Raw genomic sequence first — 18,670 nt, 5'->3', positions numbered from 1 at the left:
AAATATATTTCTCTGTGTGTGTGCGTGTGTGTGTTTGTGTTTAAAAAAAACCACAAGTTTTAACTGATAACTCCAATTCCAGTTCAGCACCCTTTTTTTCATATTGGTGATTCCCTTCTTCAAGAATGAGAAATCTAGTTTCCATTAGCCTCAACATATTTACTTATTTGCTCAATCCTATAATACACAAAAAGTAGTTTCAGAATTAACACATACCATTAACTTGAGGTTAATATATGCATGAGTAGTTTTCTGAGCATGGTTCCATTGGTCTATTTATTTGTCTTTCTTTTTGTCATTACCACAAGTCTCAATATCTGATAGTGTTAAGTCTCTTTACTTATTCTTCAAGAGTATCTTGGCAATTCTTGACCATTTACACTTAGGAATTTTAGGATCAGCTTTTCAAGTCCTCAAAGGGGGAAAAAAGCACTATTAGGGTTTTGATGGATTATATTGACTTTATAAATCACTTAGAAGATAATTGACATCTTTACAATAGAGTCTTCCAGTCTTTGAATATTGTACATATCTCCATTCATTTGTATATTCTTTAGTGTCTTTGAGTAAAGTTTGGTGACTTTTCCCCATAAAGGTTTGCATATGTTTTGTTAGAATTATTCCTAAGAGCCATACTTTTTAGATTCTAATTCTAGACCAATCTTTATGATCCGTGTAACTTTGGGCAAATTGCTTAACTGCTCTGTACTTTTGTCTCTTTATATGTGAAATGAACATAATAATAGTACTTAACAGGTAAGAGTTGTGATGAGTATTAAATGTGCTAATATATGTAAAGAGCTTAGAATGGTGCCCTGTAAGGTTTAGCCATCACTGTTATTTGGTTTTTAAACTGTTGCTAATATACAAATGCAGTGTTGTTGTTTCTTGATTTCATATTCAGCAACCTTGATAAACTCTTATTTCTTTCTCTAACTACTCTAATTTTTCTCTTACTTTAGTAAGATGCACTGAACTTCTAAAATTTACATAGAAATGGAAAAGTATCTAAAATATTGAAAGGAAATAAATGCAAGGCTTAATATAAAGCTGCAGTAGTCAAACCAGTTTGATAGTGTTGAAAGGTTAGATATATAAAATTAATGGAACAGCATATAGAGTCTAGAAATCGACCCACATGTATGTAGTGAGTTGATTTTGAGCAAAATTGCCAGTGTAAAAATTCAATAGGGAAAGGAAAATCTTTCAACAAGTAGTTTTTGGACAGGTGGATATCCATATTGGAAAAAGAATAAACATTGATCCGTATCTCACACCATACTGACACATTGACTTGAAATGGATCTTAGACCTATATGTAAAACTTAAACCTATAAAACTCCTGGAATAAAACATAGGAGAGGGGACTTCCCTGGCGGTCCACTGGTTAAGACTCCGAGCTTCCACTGCAGGGGGCGTGGGTTCGATCCCTGTTCAGGGAACTAAGATCCCACATGCCATGCTGTGTGGCACGGCCAAAACAAAACATACAAATAAATCTTATATTAAAAAAAAAAAAAACTTAGAAAATCTTTGTAACCTTGGGATATGCAAAAGTTTCTTAGGTAAAACACAAAAAGCACAAACCATAAAAGGAAATAATTTATATATTGTACATACATCAACATTTAAAAATTTCACTGATTGAAAGGTACCATCAAGAAAACCAAAAGGTAAGCTATAGACTTGAAGAAAATATTTGCAACACATATATATAAGACAAATTTGTTATATCAAGTTATATAAAGAACTCTTATAGCTCAGTAATAAGAAAACAAACTATTAAAAAATGGCCAGAAGATTTGACAAGATATTTTACAAAAGATGGTATATGAATGGCAGTAAACACATGAAAAGGTGCTCAACATCTCTAGTCATCAGGGAAATGGAAATTAAATTACTGTAAGATGATATTACATACCCATTAGAACAACTAGAGTTAAAAAGTTTCCTGTACCAAGGATGTGGAGCATCTTTTACCAGCATACTGTGTTGATGGCAATGTAAAATTTAGGAAACTCTTTGGTAAAGAGTTTGCCAGTTACTTAAGTTAAATGTGCACCTACAATATGACCTAGTCATTTACCCAAGAGAAGTGAAAAAGTTAGTGTCCACACAAATACCTGTATGCAAACGTTCATAGCAATTCTATTTGTAATGGCCAAAATCTGGAAATATTCTATTAACAGGTGAATGGATAAACAAAATGTAGTTTATCGATGCGATGAAATACTATTCAGCAATAAAAAGGAATAAATTGTTAAGGACAACAGGATTATGTTGAATGAAAGAAGCCAGACAAAACATTATGGATGAAAGAAGCCATATAAAAAAGAACACCTGGTATATGATTCTGTTTATATATAATTCTATAAAATGCAAACTAATCTTTAGTGACAGAAAGCAGATCAGTTGCCTTTTGTACTTGTACAGTTTATTGTATGTAAATTAGAAAAGAGAAATAAGTCATATCATTTCAGTCTAATGCTGAAAGGTTCCCATTTCTTTCAGAGTAAATGCCCACATACTTACATTGGATTGCAAGCCCTATACCATCCACTCCAATTTTACTCTTTTGACATATCTCCTTTGATGTTCTCCCCTTGCTCCTTTTGCCCACCAAACTGACATCCCTCTAAAACATGTTAGGTATGTTCCCACCTCCAGATTGTTCCACTAGTTATTCCCTCTTCCTGGAGGGCTTTTCTCACAGATACCCTCAGATTTTGCTCCTGCTGCCTTCTTTGACCTACCCTGACCAGCCTTCCCTCAGTACTCCTGATTTCTTCCTGTTCTATTTTTTTAGTAGTATTTATCACCTTCTTACGTATGCAGTTAACTTATTTACTGTGTTTATTGTTTAATTATGTTTTCATCAGTCAAAATAAGCTTCACCAAGGTAGTTTTTTTTCTTCTCTACTTAGTTTGCTGATATTTGTTTCTGACACAAAATAGACCCAAAAAATATTTGTTGAATTAATGTTTATTATTTGGTTTTTCCCACTACTGTTTTCGAAGTTTAACACTGTTTTGTATTTTCATCTAGGATTTTTAACTTTCATACTTATTTTACCAAAATATAGAGTTAATCGATACCTGTAATCTTTTCTTATATAATACAAGAACTTTAGGACACTTTAACTCCTTTTACCTTCTCTTACCTCCTCCTAACTCAAGATATTATTATGTTTAAAACTTTTTAGATTTTAACATTTCAATTTGTTAGTATTATTTTATACAATCAATGTTCATTTAGATTAAGCCATATATAACTCTCTTAAGGCCTTTCATTTCTTCTTGCAACTCAGATATGCCATCTGGGATTGCTTACCTTCTGTCGGAAGGATATCCTTTAGTATTCACTTAAGGGGAAGGTCTGTGTTAACATGTTTGAAGTGTTCATTTCCTCAGAAATGCCTTTATTTTGTTGTCAGTTTTAAAAGATACATAGAGTTCTAGGTTGACAGGTTTTTTGTTTTTTTTTTCCAGTGTATTAGAGAAATCAGTACACAGTAGTCTGGTTTTCATTGTTGCTCTTGGAAGGTCAGCTGTCAACCTAATTACTGCTGTTTTCTCTCTGGCTATTCTTTAGATTTTTTTTTTCATCTATGATGTCTGTAGTTTCAGTATGATGTGTCTGTTTAAGGATTTATTTTTTCTACCTGGAGCTCAAAAAGCTTCTTGATTTGGTGGATTGTTGTCTTTTACTGGTTCTAGAAATGATCTTCTCATATATTTCTCCTTCACTCTGTTTCTTTTCTTACTTTCTGGAATTTTGATTAGACCTGTTCTACTCTCTTACTCTGAGTATCTCAAACTTTCATATTTTCTATTTCTTTATCTTTCTGAGCTGCATCCTAAATAATTCCTTAGGGACTTTCATTTTACTAATGGTCTCTTCACCTTTGTCTAATCTGTTGTTAAATTTGTCTGATAATTTTAGATTTCAATAATTGTGCTTTTTATTTCTAGAAATTTTATTGATACTTGGTTCTTCTTTTTTTTTTTTTTAAGTATCTTCCCTACAGATATTTTTCAGCATGGCTTTTATTTCTTCAAACATACTATTTAAAATCAAATCAAATCAAATCTGATAATTCCAATATCTGAAATCTTTGCAGTTATTTTTCTGCAATTAGGTATTTCTTTTTCTACTTTCTTTTTTCTTTTTGAGTTTCTCATTTTACTTGGGGAATTGTGAGAGTTCTTTGAGGCTTAGTATCAAGATGGTATGTTCCTCCAGAAAGAATTTGCTTGTCTGCCTCAGTAAAGGATCTGTGTTTGGGACCATTTCAATCTAAATCTATAATTTTATTAATCTTCCCTTGAACTCCTAAGAAATGTGAATTTGGGCTGCAACTTTGCATGAAAGCTTGCTTTTTTAACTTTCCAGGAACTTTTTTGTCTCTTCTCTGTTAGACACCAAGGCAACTTTCCTTGCAATCTTCTGAAGGTAGGAGGAGTAGGTAATGGGATGGGTTATTTTAGGCTTACACTTCTAGATTAATGCCATGGAGGTCCCCTGTTGACTTCCTTCCTTGGGCTGACCCTGGGATTTGTATCTTGTCTTTTACACATGAGGCTGATAAAACCTAGCTGTTTCACAGAGTTTGGTTTTTGGCCTGGTTTATTGCTAATCATTTTGTTAGCTCTTAGATTTTTTTTTTTTTTTTTTAAGATCTTTCTACTCTTCCTTTGGGCATATCTACAGTAAGGTTGGTCTGTATTATTTAGTCTGCTACTGTACCAACATTTTTGAAAAACAAAATAATTGTGCTTTTTTTACATAGTACATACTCTTTGTAATATTTTAACTGGCTCTGTATTTTGTCTAGTGACTCATAATTTATATAATAATTCTCCAACTTAGACATTAAGCTTATTTCTTTAGGGCTTTCCTATTATAAATAACACTGATAAACTGATTTCATAGGTAAAAATGTTATCTCTTCATTTGTATTACCTTAATTGCTGTTGTGGTAGTACCTTTTCCAAATGTAAAATATGTATTCTTAGTTATGCAAATCTTAAACCTTTTTCTTAAAAGTTTGTGTAAACCATTGCCTAACTGGTTACTTTGCTAAAATGTTTGTTTCTGCTTATTTGAGGAATGTAGATTTATAGAAACTTTACAAATGATTCTTTTGTCGAGTATTAACAAATGTTCTTGTTAATCATATTTTACTTGGAAACAATTATTTAAAATTTGGCCCTGGTAATTGTTTGCCAGTTCTTTCGTTTATTGCTATTTAATGTTCAGTGAGTGTTATCTCAGGCATTTTCCTCATTTCTCTAAAACCTACTACAAGTTTTCTGCCTCATACCCCCCACCCCATAGCCATTTGTATTAGTCTCTTTGTTTTAAAAGTACGTCCCTTGCCCTTCCCAGAAATCTCAGTGGTTTACAGCAATTAACATTTATTCCTCTCACATGACTGACACTTAAACAGCTGCGAATCAGCTTTTGCAAACTTCCTTCACATGTCTTTTTGATGGAGGGTCCAGGCTGAAGGTGTCACTACATTTGAGACATGGCATTCTTGTGGCAGAGAGTAAAAAAATAAGAGAGCTGGTGTAAACCCATAATGCCTCTTAAAGCTTCTGCATAGAGGCAGTTTATGTCCTGTCTCTCCGTGTGTTCCTATCACATGACTGAGTGCAGTGGGTGTCGCATAGAAATGTATGCTCCTCCCACAGGAGACACTGCAAGTCACATGACTGACCAGAGTTACATGGAAGGGTCAAGTGAATACTTGGCAACAGTAATACAATCTACCATATCTCTTCTTATTTTTTTTTAATATATTTTAAAATTTATTTATTTATTTATGGCCGCGCTGGGTCTTCGTTGCTGCGCGCGGGCTTTCTCTAGTTGCGGTGAGCAGAGGCTACTCTTCATTGCAGTCCGTGGGCTTCTCATTGTGGTGACTTCTCTTGTTGCGGAGCACGAGCTCTAGGCGCTTGGGCTTCAGTAGTTGTGGCTTGGAGGCTCTAGAGCGCAGGCTCAGTAGTTGCGGCGCATGGGCTTAGTTGCTCCGCAGCATGTGAGATCTTCCTGGACCAGGGCTCGAACCTGTGTCCCCGGCATTGGCAGGTGGATTCTTAACCACTGTGCCACCAGGGAAGCCCTACCATATCTCTTCCTATATTTAATTTTCTAGTGTAAATTTTCACGATAACTCATACCTGTACTGAAGCCTCTCTGATAAGTCTTCCTTTATGCCTTAAATATAGTTATTTCTGTTATGAAAGTGAATCATTTTACCTATCATCTTTTTTTTTAACTTTTTATTTTATATTGGAGTATAGTTGATTAACAATGTTTTGTTAGTTTCCAGTGTACAGCAAAGTGATTCAGTTATACATATACATGTATCTATTCTTTTTCAAATTCTTTTCCCATTTAGGTTGTTGCATAATACTGAGCAGAGTTCCCTGTGCTATACAATAGGTTCATGTTGGTTATCCATTTTAAATATAGCAGTGTGTACATGTCAATCCCAAATTCACTAATTATCCCTCCCCCCCACCCTTCCCCACTGGTAACCATAAGTTCATTCTCTAAGTCTGTGAGTCTGTTTCTGTTTTCATTTTACCTATGATCTTGAGCCTGCTTGAATGTAAGTTTAGCAAGGGCAGAGATTTTTGTCTGCTTTATTCATTGCTTCCTCAGCACTAGAAGAATGCTTGCCTCCTAATGTGCTTTCAATAAATATATGTTTCCCTTCTTATTTCATCACTTACTCTGTCAGTTATTCTCATTTTCTGTGTCTTCATTTATTGTTGGTTCTCTCTGCTAGCTCTGTCCCTGAAGTCTCTCAATGACTGTATTTTCTTGAATTATTTTAATCACAGCTACATATTTAATAAATTCTGTTAAATAATTATCTTTAATGAAGAGAATAAACTTATATGATCTTTTAACTCCTCTGGAAAATGTAGCCTACATACTTCTTCCTATAAATATGCATATCAGCCTATCATTAGGGTAAAAAACCCCAAAACCTTCCCTTTGACTCTTACAGTGTAGCTTCTCACTGTTGCTCTAAAACTATTGTTTACCTTTTACATTTCTCACTCTCTTTGACTTTTATGGAAGGCCCCCTCCCCTAAAACTCTATGTCTCTAGATCCTGAGGGATTATAATTCATTATAATTCACTGTTTTGTTTTGCTTTCTAAGGTTGTTCTCTTTTTCTCTTTTCCTTAGAATGTTCCTCTTCCTTCCTCTACCACTTAAGTGTACTAATACTCCCAGGTTCTATTTTTAGCTTTCTTCATTTCTTGCCTTGTGCCCTTTTTAGCAGAGCTCTCATTCATATGGCTTTCACATTTATTTCTATATAGATGATTTACAAATCTGTGTCTTGTAATAGTTAGAAATTCTGCGTTTGCCCCCTCATTTCCACTTGTGGCATTCCCATTTGAGTGTCTTACTATCACCTCAACCTTAACTTGTCCCAAACCAAATTGTTTTCCTACTAGTACTGAGTCCTCCATTGGAACTAACTCTTGTTTTTATTGATGGTTCACAGTCGCCAGGCTTCTAAAAGGAGAGGGAATACCAGCCTTTGTTTAGCATCCAGTGCACACTAAGCACTGCTTTTCACTTACTGAATGTCCAGCTCAAGTTTTACCTCCTGAAAGACCTTCAAACAATCATAGTGATCCTTTGCAATCCCTTCTTCTTAGACCACTTGCAGTATATTTGTATTTAAACCCCTAGATCCTCAGCATGTGAATCTCCTGTAATTCATACTTTTAGTTTGTAAAGCCTCTCAAAGGCAAGGATTTTTATTTCATATTTCTTTTTGTCAGCACAGTACCCCCCAGGTACAGTACAATTTAATAAGTATTTGATGATTTTTGCATAGAAACAATGCTCTAAATAAGGAAAAGAATATCAACTTAAATAACAAAACTAAATAAACTAAAACTAAGTAGCAAACTAATAACTCAAAATTAAATAATATTTTAGCTGTACTCTTGAACCTTGAACCCAGTTGAAAGGGGTTAGCTTCTGAAAGTGGCAGAGGCTCTTTACTTACCATTAAGGATCACCTGTTGAACAAATCTTTACTCTGTAACAGAATCTCTTTATCAGTAATACACCTTCATATAGCCATTTTATATTGCTATGATAACCATATTTATAGAAGGTAGTATATTTATTTTAGCTTCTCTTCCCCATTAGGTGCACCAGGAATAATTTCCTCACCATATGCAGGAGCTGCTGGATTTGCCCCAGCCATTGGATTTCCTCAAGCTACAGGTGACTAACTCTAAAGTTGAATTTGAAATGATTTCTTAATGATGGTCTATATTTTCCAGGAACTTATCAAAATGAAAAATATTACCATATTTGAAGGATTTATAATAAAAGCATTAGGTGTTTCAATCATGGAAGTGGCTCATGTACAATATATGATGCACAGCTTCCTTGTGTTTATAAATAATTCTCTCTGGTTCCATTCTCAACTCCAAAATTCCCTTGTATATTCTGCATCATTTATACTTGCCATTGGCACAGATAACTATAGGTTGACTATATTAAATAATCTCTGATTTGCCTTTTTTTGGTTATTACACAAAATATATGAACTGCTTGCTTATAAGCTTATCGATTACGTGTTAAACAGACTTGTGTCTTATTTATCTTTGTGTCCTTAAATGCCTTTGATGGCATTTAATACATAATATGCAGTCAGCAAACATTTGAATTAATAAACATTTACTGTTAAACTTATTTGTAAATCCTCTTTTTTTGTTTTTTTGATTAATGGGTTTAGAAGATTACCGTAGAGGATATGCATGCTGTTTTATTTCAGAAAAAAAATATTTTTTTTCTTTAAGTAATAGAAATAATTAAGAGATAGCAATCGGTTAATACTTTGATAATGACTCTTTGACTCTTTTCCAAATAGTAAACAAAATGAATTTGATCATAGCTTAAGGAGGAGAAAAAAATACTTTATGGTTTTATTGCTGGTGCTTAACGAATACACTTGAGGTTGGTGATTAGAAAGAAGAGTGGCTTAGTGTTAAGCCTAGTCCACACAGTACCTTTTTACAGCTTCCAGCTGATTTATGAATATAACTTTTAAATTGCAACATAGTTGCTTTCTGGCAATAATCTTTGTATCCTACCTTTCTAATTCTGGGAATTTTAACTACTCTCTTTTTTTTTTTTTTAATTTTTATTTATTTATTTATTTATTTTTGGCCGTGTTGGGTCTTCGTTTCTGTGCAAGGGCTTTCTCCAGTTGCAGCGAGCGGGGGCCACTCTTCATCGCGGTGCGCGGGCCTCTCACTGTCGTGGCCTCTCTTGTTGCGGAGCACAGGCTCCAGACGCGCAGGCTCAGTAGTTGTGGCTCACGGGCCCAGTTGCTCTGCGGCATGTGGGATCTTCCCAGACCAGGGCTTGAACCCGTGTCCCCTGCATTGGCAGGCGGATTCTCAACCACTGTGCCACCAGGGAAGCCCTTAACTACTCTCTTAACTGGAGAGGATGAAGTTAACTAAAAAGAAAAGAGTGATTTAAAAGGTTGAGGTTCATTTAAGTTTTAGGTTTTTGGTGGTTTTAAGACATCTTAACGTATGTTTAATTAAGTGAGTAATTCTACCTATCTCATTAAAATGAAGGCATTATACATTGTTTTTATGTGTTTGAAGCTCCCAAAAGTTTAATTTTTATACATTTGGAGGTAGTGATATATGGTTTCCCTCATTTTAGTTATTTCTTTCTACACACTGTATGTATAAAACACTGTAGTAGATGTTAAGAAAGAGAAAAAATGTGTAAAGAGGGCTCCTGAGTTGATAAGACTTTGAAGGTGTAGCAGGGGGATGTACATATACACATACACACATGTATATACCCTACAGTGTAGCTAAGGTGTAGTGTTGGCAGTATATAATAGTCTTAAGGAAGTTATTCAAAAGTTGCAGGGGCATGGGAAGAGGTCACGCAAAAGACTACTGAGTATAGATTTCATGGAAAAGCATCCACCCTAAGAAGGTGATCTGTACAGTTTTAAAATTCAGCAAGATGATGGTAGTAATAACTTTCCTTAGATTGTCAAGCAGAATAGTATGATTGTAAACTATATTGCAATTTAATTACATAATTTGTGATAAACTGGCCAGACTCTGTCTATTATAAGGAATTTTGAGCTTAAAGAATCAATAAATTAAAGAACTGGTTCATTTTATATCAACTAGAGATTTTATCTTAGATAATTTTAAAGCTGAGAATACAAATAGTGGGACCTTCTGAGGAAGTGTAGTGTTTTAGGTATAGTATATAGTGTCAATATTCCAGTATTATAGAACTTGCAGTAGTTCTGAAATATCTGGGGGAGTAGAGAGCTCTGAAAATTCTTGCTACAAAAGAATATTGAATTCTATAAATTTGTTCTTGATGGTAATAATGTTTTACAAGGTTACAAAGTGTTTTTTCCCCATGCAGAATGTATGTATACAATTCACCTGTTTTAGATATACAACTCAGTGATTTTTAATAAATTTACAGAGTTGTGCAGCCATTACCACAGTCCAATTTTAGAACATGCATTACTACCTAGCATGCATATATGTGACTTCTGCTGAAGGACTTCTTACAAAAATATGTATCTGGTTTTATGGTAGAAGTCAATATGAAAATAACATCTACTTCAGAGAAATGTGCTGGAATATATTTATTTCAAGAAATAGGAGTACTTGTAGTTATAGAACCTTTGAAAAACCTAATGGCTTTTAAGACCAGGGAATTTGGTTGCTCTGCAAAGCACTGTATAAATAATAAAGTACTAAGTATGATAGTATCAGCGAATAAAGAGCTCTACTTCCAGACAGACTCTGGAGGGGAGAAAACTGACCTTTGTTATCCTTATGGTAGCTTTGAAACATTTTCTTCTCTATTTTTGCTTTTGTCTTCATTTATTTACTTAAGTTGTATTAAGTGTTGTAATTCTCCAGATAACTAGAATATGAAATGCTTTTGATGTTTTGAAAAGGTCTGTCAGTCCCAGCTGGACTAGGTCCCGGAGCTCTTGGTCCTCTCACAATCACCTCCTCTGCTGTCACTGGAAGGATGGCCATTCCTGGGGCTGGTGGTATACCGGGAAATTCTGTTCTACTTGTCACCAATCTTAATCCTGATGTGAGTTGAAAAGTATTATATGTAAAAAGTCTTTCAGGAGGAGGTATTGTAGCTTCTGACCTAGAGTTAAATTCAATGAAAATGTTTATTTTAAGAATTTTTATTAAAATTCATCACTAGTATATATAGAAGCAGCATGTAAAAAGTCAGTGCTTTGAACAAGTAAACTTACTTAAAATTTTTACTTAGACACTGATATTTTGTGTTATCCTTTTCAAACAGCTTATTACACCACATGGACTTTTTATCCTATTTGGTAAGTAATTTTTTTTTTTTTTTGCTGTTTATTATATCATCTATGATGTGAATTGAGCATATTGCATCATTCAATAATATTTATTACTGCTATGTGCCTACTAGTGTGTTTGACACTGAGGCTAGAATAGCAAGGAAGACTTAGTAAGTGATTACAGTTAGAACAAAGTTTTATAAAAAGGGAAATAGAGATTGTAATAGGAACATACAGCTGGGAGACCTAACCTAGCTGAGGGAATCAAAGATGATGTACCAGTAGAAATGATAGTTAAGCTGACTTGTGAAAAATGAGGACACATTAGCCAGGCAGAAAGGGAGGGAAAATGTCCTTTCACAGATAGTAGCAGTGAGAGACAGAACTCGTGGAACATACAAATGAAGGAAGCTCAATGGAGAGTGTAAGGGAGAGACATGTTGAAGCTGGGCAGATGGATAGGGGCAAGGTCATTTAAGAGCTTTGTAAGCTATATTAAAGAGCTTCGTTTTTAACTTAAGAACAGTGGGAATCCATTGACTAGTTTTAAACAGGAGAGAGGCATAATGAGATGTTGATTTTAAAAATAATCCCCTAACTTTCCAATAGTGTGCCTCTCTCAGTTAAAAAAAATATTTAGCATGTACTCCTAATCTATATATGATTAATTATTCATAAATTTCATCCATCTTTTACTACACTCTTTAGCATAATATGTACAAACAAATATAAGAGCAATGAAGTGATATTTAATATTTTAAAGATTTTTCTTATGACACTTTTTAAAACAAAAATCTATTAACATTTAGTGAGAAGTATGATTTAATATGCTTCATTATTTTCAAAAACCTTTTTCATTTTGATTCAGTATCCCAAGAACTGATTCTAAATTCACTTTATTTTAGTACTTGATCTTAATGGTTGTCATAAATGAAAAAGATACCTCATAAAGATATGCGAGGGAATTCTATGGCGGTCCAGTGGTTAGGACTCGGTGCTTTCACTGCCAGGTCGTGAGTTCAGTCCCTGGTCTGGGAACTGAGAATCCCGCAAGCTGCATGGGCACGGCCAAAAAAAAAAAAAAAGATAGGCGATTTGAATGGAAGTGTTTCATTGTTGCTGTACTAAATAATTACGATACTAATTTTTCAGTCTAATCCACTAAATTTTGTTGTACTTTACCTAGAAAAGTTCCATTTTTCCTCTTGTTAAATTAGTTGATCTTGAAAACTGTTACATTAGCATAAGAGGGTTAAAACTCACTAGTACTCTTCATGTGGAAGAATTTTTAAGAGGATGGAATATTGTTTCAAATTTTTTGAGTGGGCAATAGGTTTTTTTAACAGTGTTTTTGAGTTATAATTTACAGCCATTACAATTCTCTGACTTCAGATGTACAACTCAGTGATTTTTAGTAAATTTACAGAGTTGTGCAGCCATTACCACAGTCCAATTTTAGAACATCTCTATCACCCCACAGAGAAACTTTATACTCATTTGCAGTTACTATAAAAGTTTTTATTCATGACACATTTATGTAATTTTCCTTAACAAAATCATTTATTAATGCTAAATTTTCATATGTCTCTTTAATAGCCAGAGCACATTTCTTTCCAAAAGTAGTTAATTTCTCACTCCTTTAGAAAAATATCACCCTCAGGTTGAAGAACAAATTGTGTGTTATTTTTTACGGAGTATCTATTTCAGCCACTTGTCATTTCTGAAAAGGACAGCAAATTTGGAATACTTGTCTTTTTTTTTTTTTTTTAATTTTAAAACTACCATTCATCTCGTAAGTTTAGTTGCTCTTAGGGACTTGCCCACAAGATAACCAATACTCCTTTGTGTGCCTTGAAGATTGTCATAGTCATTCTCTCATCCTATTACAAAGTATGGTAATGATGCTACTGTTTAAAGATCTTATTCTTATGATATTGGTGATACCCTGTTCCACATAAATTGCAATATATTTTAATACACTAAATTTAAAAAAATGAGAGAATGCCCTTCATATTGTAGAAACTTCTGTGTATAATTTCTTCTATATGTTGAAAATTAGTAAAATGTAGTTTTTCATACTGGTTTATATAAACAAATCAGGATAAGTAAAAGTTTATTTTCCTCCCACACCCCAGTGAATCATTTTGCTTGCTTTTGGGGATGTGGGACCCACTTGGGGAACACTAGCATAGAAAAAATGGATGTAATGAGATCAGTTAGGAGGCTATGATGATAGTCCAGATGTGAAATGGTGATAATAGATTTGATGGTAGTGAGGATGGGAAGAAGTGGACAAATGTGAGAGATATTTAAGCCATAGAATCAATGAGTGCTGGTAGTTGACTGGATGTAAGTGTCTAAGGAAAGGGGTAAGTCAAAAGATGACTCCCAGATGTCTGACTGGAGCAAATATGTGCATGATGGTACCGTTTATCAACAGAGTTAGTGAACACAGGAGGGTGCAGGAAAGAGCATTGGGACATCCAGGTGAAAGGGGATACTGGATTAATAAATCTGGAACATAGAAGAGATACAAATTTGGGAGCCTATGTGTGAAATTGCCCAGGGAAAGCATATAGTATGAGAAAAGAAGCTTTCTTTAAATATATTAGTAAAGTTAATTGAACATTACACAATCAGCATTAAAACATTGTTTTGTTTTGTCTTTTTAATTAGGAGTATATGGTGATGTACATCGAGTGAAGATAATGTTTAATAAGAAAGAAAATGCATTGGTTCAGATGGCAGATGCAAATCAAGCTCAGCTAGGTACTAATGATTAATAATAATAATGATAACCTGCCCCTTTTGTATGTGAATTTTCCTATAAAATAAACTTATGGCTAGTAGGAAGAGTACCTCCTTATGTTAATATATCCATTATTTGGATCTGCTTATATTTTAAGATTTTAAAATATTTATTATTCTTTGAAGTTCATTTATCTATTTGAATATATTGTTGATGTTTAGAGCTTTGACTCTAGGGTTTTTCCATTAGCTTTAAACTAATAAACATGACTTGTTTTCTTTCATTTTATTTGTTTGTTTGCTTGTTTATTCTCCTTTCAAATTAAGTTTTCTAGAACTGTTGCATGGCATAACCGTTTGGGAATACTTCATACTGATGGTGCAAGAAAGTGTCATTCTACAATCTCGCCGTTTATTATTATAGTGGCTGTTGAAATATTACTACTCAGATTTTTTATTAAAAAAAGCTTTACTTGAGATTAAAAATAGATAGCTAGTGGGAAGCAGCCACATAGCACAGGGAGATCAGCTCGGTGCTTTGTGACCACCTAGAGGGGTGGGATAGGGAGGGTGGGAGGGAGGGAGATGCAAGAAGAAAGAGAGATGGGGATATGTGTATATGTATAGCTGATTCACTTTGTTAGACAGCAGAAACTAACATACCATTGTAAAGCAATTAATACTCCAATAAAGATGTTAAAAAAATAAAATTTACTTGAGATTAAGCTAATTTATTCAGTAATCATTTCCTGAGCATGTGGTATGTTTCAGGCATTCTGGAACTTCCTAGCACTCTGCTAGGAAAATAGTTACTTTTTGTTATATTGCTTTTCTTTCATTACAGAAAAAGAGTCATGTAATACATTTTCGTATATAAGAGTTTTTAAATTTAAAGCCATTTAAGCCCTCAAATTGACAGTATAATTTTAAATGACTAAATAAAAAGAATTATGATAGACAGTTTTACAGAGACTCTATCTTAATACCCAGACTTTCCTTATTTTCTTCTTATGCACCAGCAATGAACCATCTGAGTGGTCAGAGACTTTATGGGAAAGTGCTTCGTGCTACACTGTCCAAACATCAAGCAGTTCAGCTTCCTCGAGAGGGACAAGAAGACCAAGGTCTGACTAAGGATTTTAGCAATAGTCCTTTGCATCGCTTTAAAAAGCCTGGCTCTAAAAACTTCCAGAATATTTTTCCACCATCAGCTACTCTGCATCTTTCCAACATCCCGTATGTATCTAATTAGTTACTATTCATTTAGATGATTAATAATCTACAATATATGGTTTGGGGAGGTAAAAACTGAAATTATTCTAACGTAGCAGTTGTCCTATTCACTAATTTCTCGTAAGATGATTTATTTGCCATCATGCCTTAAGAAGTTTATATCTAACCATACACTATGAAAGTGAAAGATAGCAATGTTTTAAATTTTTCTTTCCAAACAGAGAATTAGCAACTAAGTTACCTTTCAGTTATAGAATGGCAAAAATCTGTGCAGAAATATTCCATTGGTGTATACTTATTCATCCTTTTGTGTAAGTAAAGACCCTTTAGTGACCAGCATAGCAAAATCAAATAATTTATGTATCTAAGAATTTGGTAAAACTGAATTCTCTATTTTTACCTACAAGCTGCAAAGCCATATATATATGTAAAAGCTAAAACTTTTCTTGTAACCACTCTGTATTTAACCAGTGTTGTAGCAGACTTGTTCTTTAGTCATCATCTAACTTAGAGATCGACAAACTATAGCCTAGGGGCCACATCCATCTGTTTTTGTAAGGCCCATGAGCTAAGATTGGTTTTTACATTTTCAAGTGGTTAGGGAAAAACAAAAGAAAAATTTTTTGTGATTTGAGACAATTACATAAAATTAAAATTTCACCTTCCATAAATAAAGTTTTATGGAACACAACCATATTTATTCATTTATGTGTTAGCTATAGCTGCTTTTGAGCTATAGCAACAAAGCTGAATAGTTACAACAGAGGCTGTATGGCCATCAAAGCCTAAGAAATTTACTGTATGGCCCTTTATAGAAAGCACCTGGCAACCCCAGTTTTAATTCTTGAAATCCTTGACCTACAAAGGGGGCAGTTTTAACTTTTTTTTTTTTTTAATAAATAAATTTAGTTAGTTACTTTTTGGCTGTGTTGGGTCTTCGTTGCTGTGCACGGGCTTTCTCTAGTTGTGGCGAGCAGGGGCTACTCTTTGTTGTGGTGTGCGGGCTTCTCATTGCAGTGGCTTCTGTTTGTTGCGGAGTGCGGGCCCAGTAGTTGTGGTGCATGGGCTTAGTTGCTCCGCGGCATGTGGGATCTTCCCAGACCAGGGCTCGAACCTGTGTCCCCTGCATTGGCAGGCAGATTCTTAACCACTGCGCCACCAGGGAAGTGCCAAGGTGGCAATTTTATATAACTTAATCTAATACATGAAGAGGGATAAGCTTTGGGAAGGAAGGGTAAAAGCTGTGGGGTATAGTTGTGTGCGAGCACGTGTGTGAAAAGTTAAAGACTGAGGGAATGGAGAAGGGTACAGTTCTGGAATATTTCTGAGAATGAGAATGGGATTTGAATAGGAAGAGAAAATAATTATTCAAAATGCTGTTGAATGCCCAGGCTCCTAGCTAGTCTCCAATTAGGCTATATGGAGAAACCTTGAATCCGAATTGAGCAATGGCTCAAACCTCATGCCAGCCAGGCAACTGGAAGAGTCACTTGAGAAAAAAATCTAGAAATTTAGCACCTCATCACTACAGAGTCAGGGAGAGAGGCAACATATTTAAATACTAAAGCAGGCTCCCTCTTAAATACATTTATCCAGGAGCTGGTCTCAAGTTGCAACCTGCATCGGACATGTAGGTAGAAGAGAGAAAGGATGTTAATACTTTTTTTAACCATCTGCCAAGTCTGGGCACTGTGGTGGTGTTTTACGTGTGTTACCTCATTTAATCTCCATAATAACCTTCTTTTAAAATTGTGGTTAAATACATAACCTAAGTTTTACCATTTTAACCGTTTTTGAGTGTACATTCACATTAAGTACATTCATAGTGTGCAACCATCACTTATATCCATCTGCAGATCCTTGTCATCATCTCAAACTGAAGCTCTGTACCCATTAAACAATGTCTCCTTGTTTCTCTCTACCCCCAGTCCCTGGTAACCACTATTCTACATTCTGTCTCTAGCAATTTATCCATAATAGCATTTGGAGTAAAGGTCGTTAGTTTCATTTTAACAATGAAAGTGAGAGGCTCAGATTAAGTAACTTACTCAAGAGTGACATACCAGGTGAATGAAAAATAGAATGTGAACTTATATCTGTCTCCTTGCAGAGCCAATTATTGTTCTATAACACCATCCTTGCTGGGAGTTGTGAGATGAGGAAGAGTCTACTTTTAGTCAGTTGACTCTCATGTGATAGATCACTGTATTAGTTATCTACTACTGCATAATAGATCACCCCAAAACTTAACAGCTTAACACAATAGTAGATGTTCATTATCTCAAATTGTTACTGTAAGTCAGGAATCCAGAAGTGGCTTAGCTGGGTGGTTTTGGCTGAATCTCTCATAAGGTTGCATCTGAAGGCTTAACTGGGGCTAGAGAATCCACTTCCAAAGTGGCTCACCATATGCTTAGTTGTTGACAGGAGGCCTCAGTTCCTTGCCACAAGGAGCTCTCCATAGGGCTGCTTGATTGTCCACGTGAAATAGCAGCTGGTTTCTTCCAAAGCTAGTGATTCAAGAGAGGGCAAGGTGGAAATCTCAGTGTCTCTCAGCCTCAGAAGTCACATGTGTCATTTCTACAATACCCTGAGGGTTACAGAGGACATCCTTATTAGATATGGGAGGGGAGTACCAAAAGTGTGAATACTAGGAGGCAAGAGTAGTTGGGGGCTATCTTAGAACCTGGTTACCACATACACATGTTCATAATTACCCTGAAAGTAATTGAAAATCTACTGGCCTAGTAGTGGAAAACGCTGGACCATAGAAGACAAGTCAGAGCTAGGGAAGTATCTTTGGAAGTACTAGAGTTAATTGTGGGTAATAATCCCATTGAAAGAATAAATATAGAAAGATTTTCTTGTTCTTTATATACTGCCCATGTCCTGTGCAAAAGATCTGAGACAAAATTCCATCGTTTGAGAACATGTATGCATCAACCTTGAACATCTTTCAGGGCACTTGCAAATCATGTCTTCATTGCGTGGCTTTATGCTCTTTGAAATGTGAAATATTCTGGAGACTTGGTGATTTCAGGAGTTAATCTTTGCATCATTTGAAAATTAGGGATAAGATAGTTGACTCTCTCTGTAATGTTTTCACAGCCCCTCTGTTACAGTAGATGATCTGAAGAACCTTTTCACAGAAGCCGGATGTTCAGTGAAGGCTTTTAAATTCTTTCAGTAAGTCCATGCTTTTAAGAAATACATTAACATTATTTAATATGATCTGCAAATGTTTAAGGTAGTTTAATGAAGTCTTCTAGGGCTGGGGAAGAGGTTTGTAGGCAAAATTAA

The 18,670-nt window shown here is 34.8% G+C and overlaps 1 protein-coding gene across 5 annotated transcripts in view; it reads left to right on the top strand.

The window, feature by feature from the left end:
- The window catches only part of PTBP3 (polypyrimidine tract binding protein 3), a 103,615-nt gene that overhangs the window by 76,253 nt on the left and 8,692 nt on the right, over positions 1–18,670 (top strand). For all 5 annotated transcript variants that reach the window (XM_028165413.2, XM_007178204.2, XM_007178203.3 and 2 more), the window contains 6 exons: positions 8,194–8,271; positions 11,015–11,160; positions 11,383–11,416; positions 14,066–14,158; positions 15,157–15,373; positions 18,479–18,556. In XM_028165413.2, the coding sequence (XP_028021214.2) occupies positions 8,194–8,271; positions 11,015–11,160; positions 11,383–11,416; positions 14,066–14,158; positions 15,157–15,373; positions 18,479–18,556 (646 nt within the window). The remainder of the gene's footprint in view (positions 1–8,193; positions 8,272–11,014; positions 11,161–11,382; positions 11,417–14,065; positions 14,159–15,156; positions 15,374–18,478; positions 18,557–18,670) is intronic.

Source organism: Balaenoptera acutorostrata, chromosome 6, assembly GCF_949987535.1.
Source record: "Balaenoptera acutorostrata chromosome 6, mBalAcu1.1, whole genome shotgun sequence".
In the NCBI taxonomy this organism is placed as follows: Eukaryota; Metazoa; Chordata; class Mammalia; order Artiodactyla; family Balaenopteridae; genus Balaenoptera; species Balaenoptera acutorostrata.
This window is presented reverse-complemented; position numbering and strand designations above follow the sequence as displayed.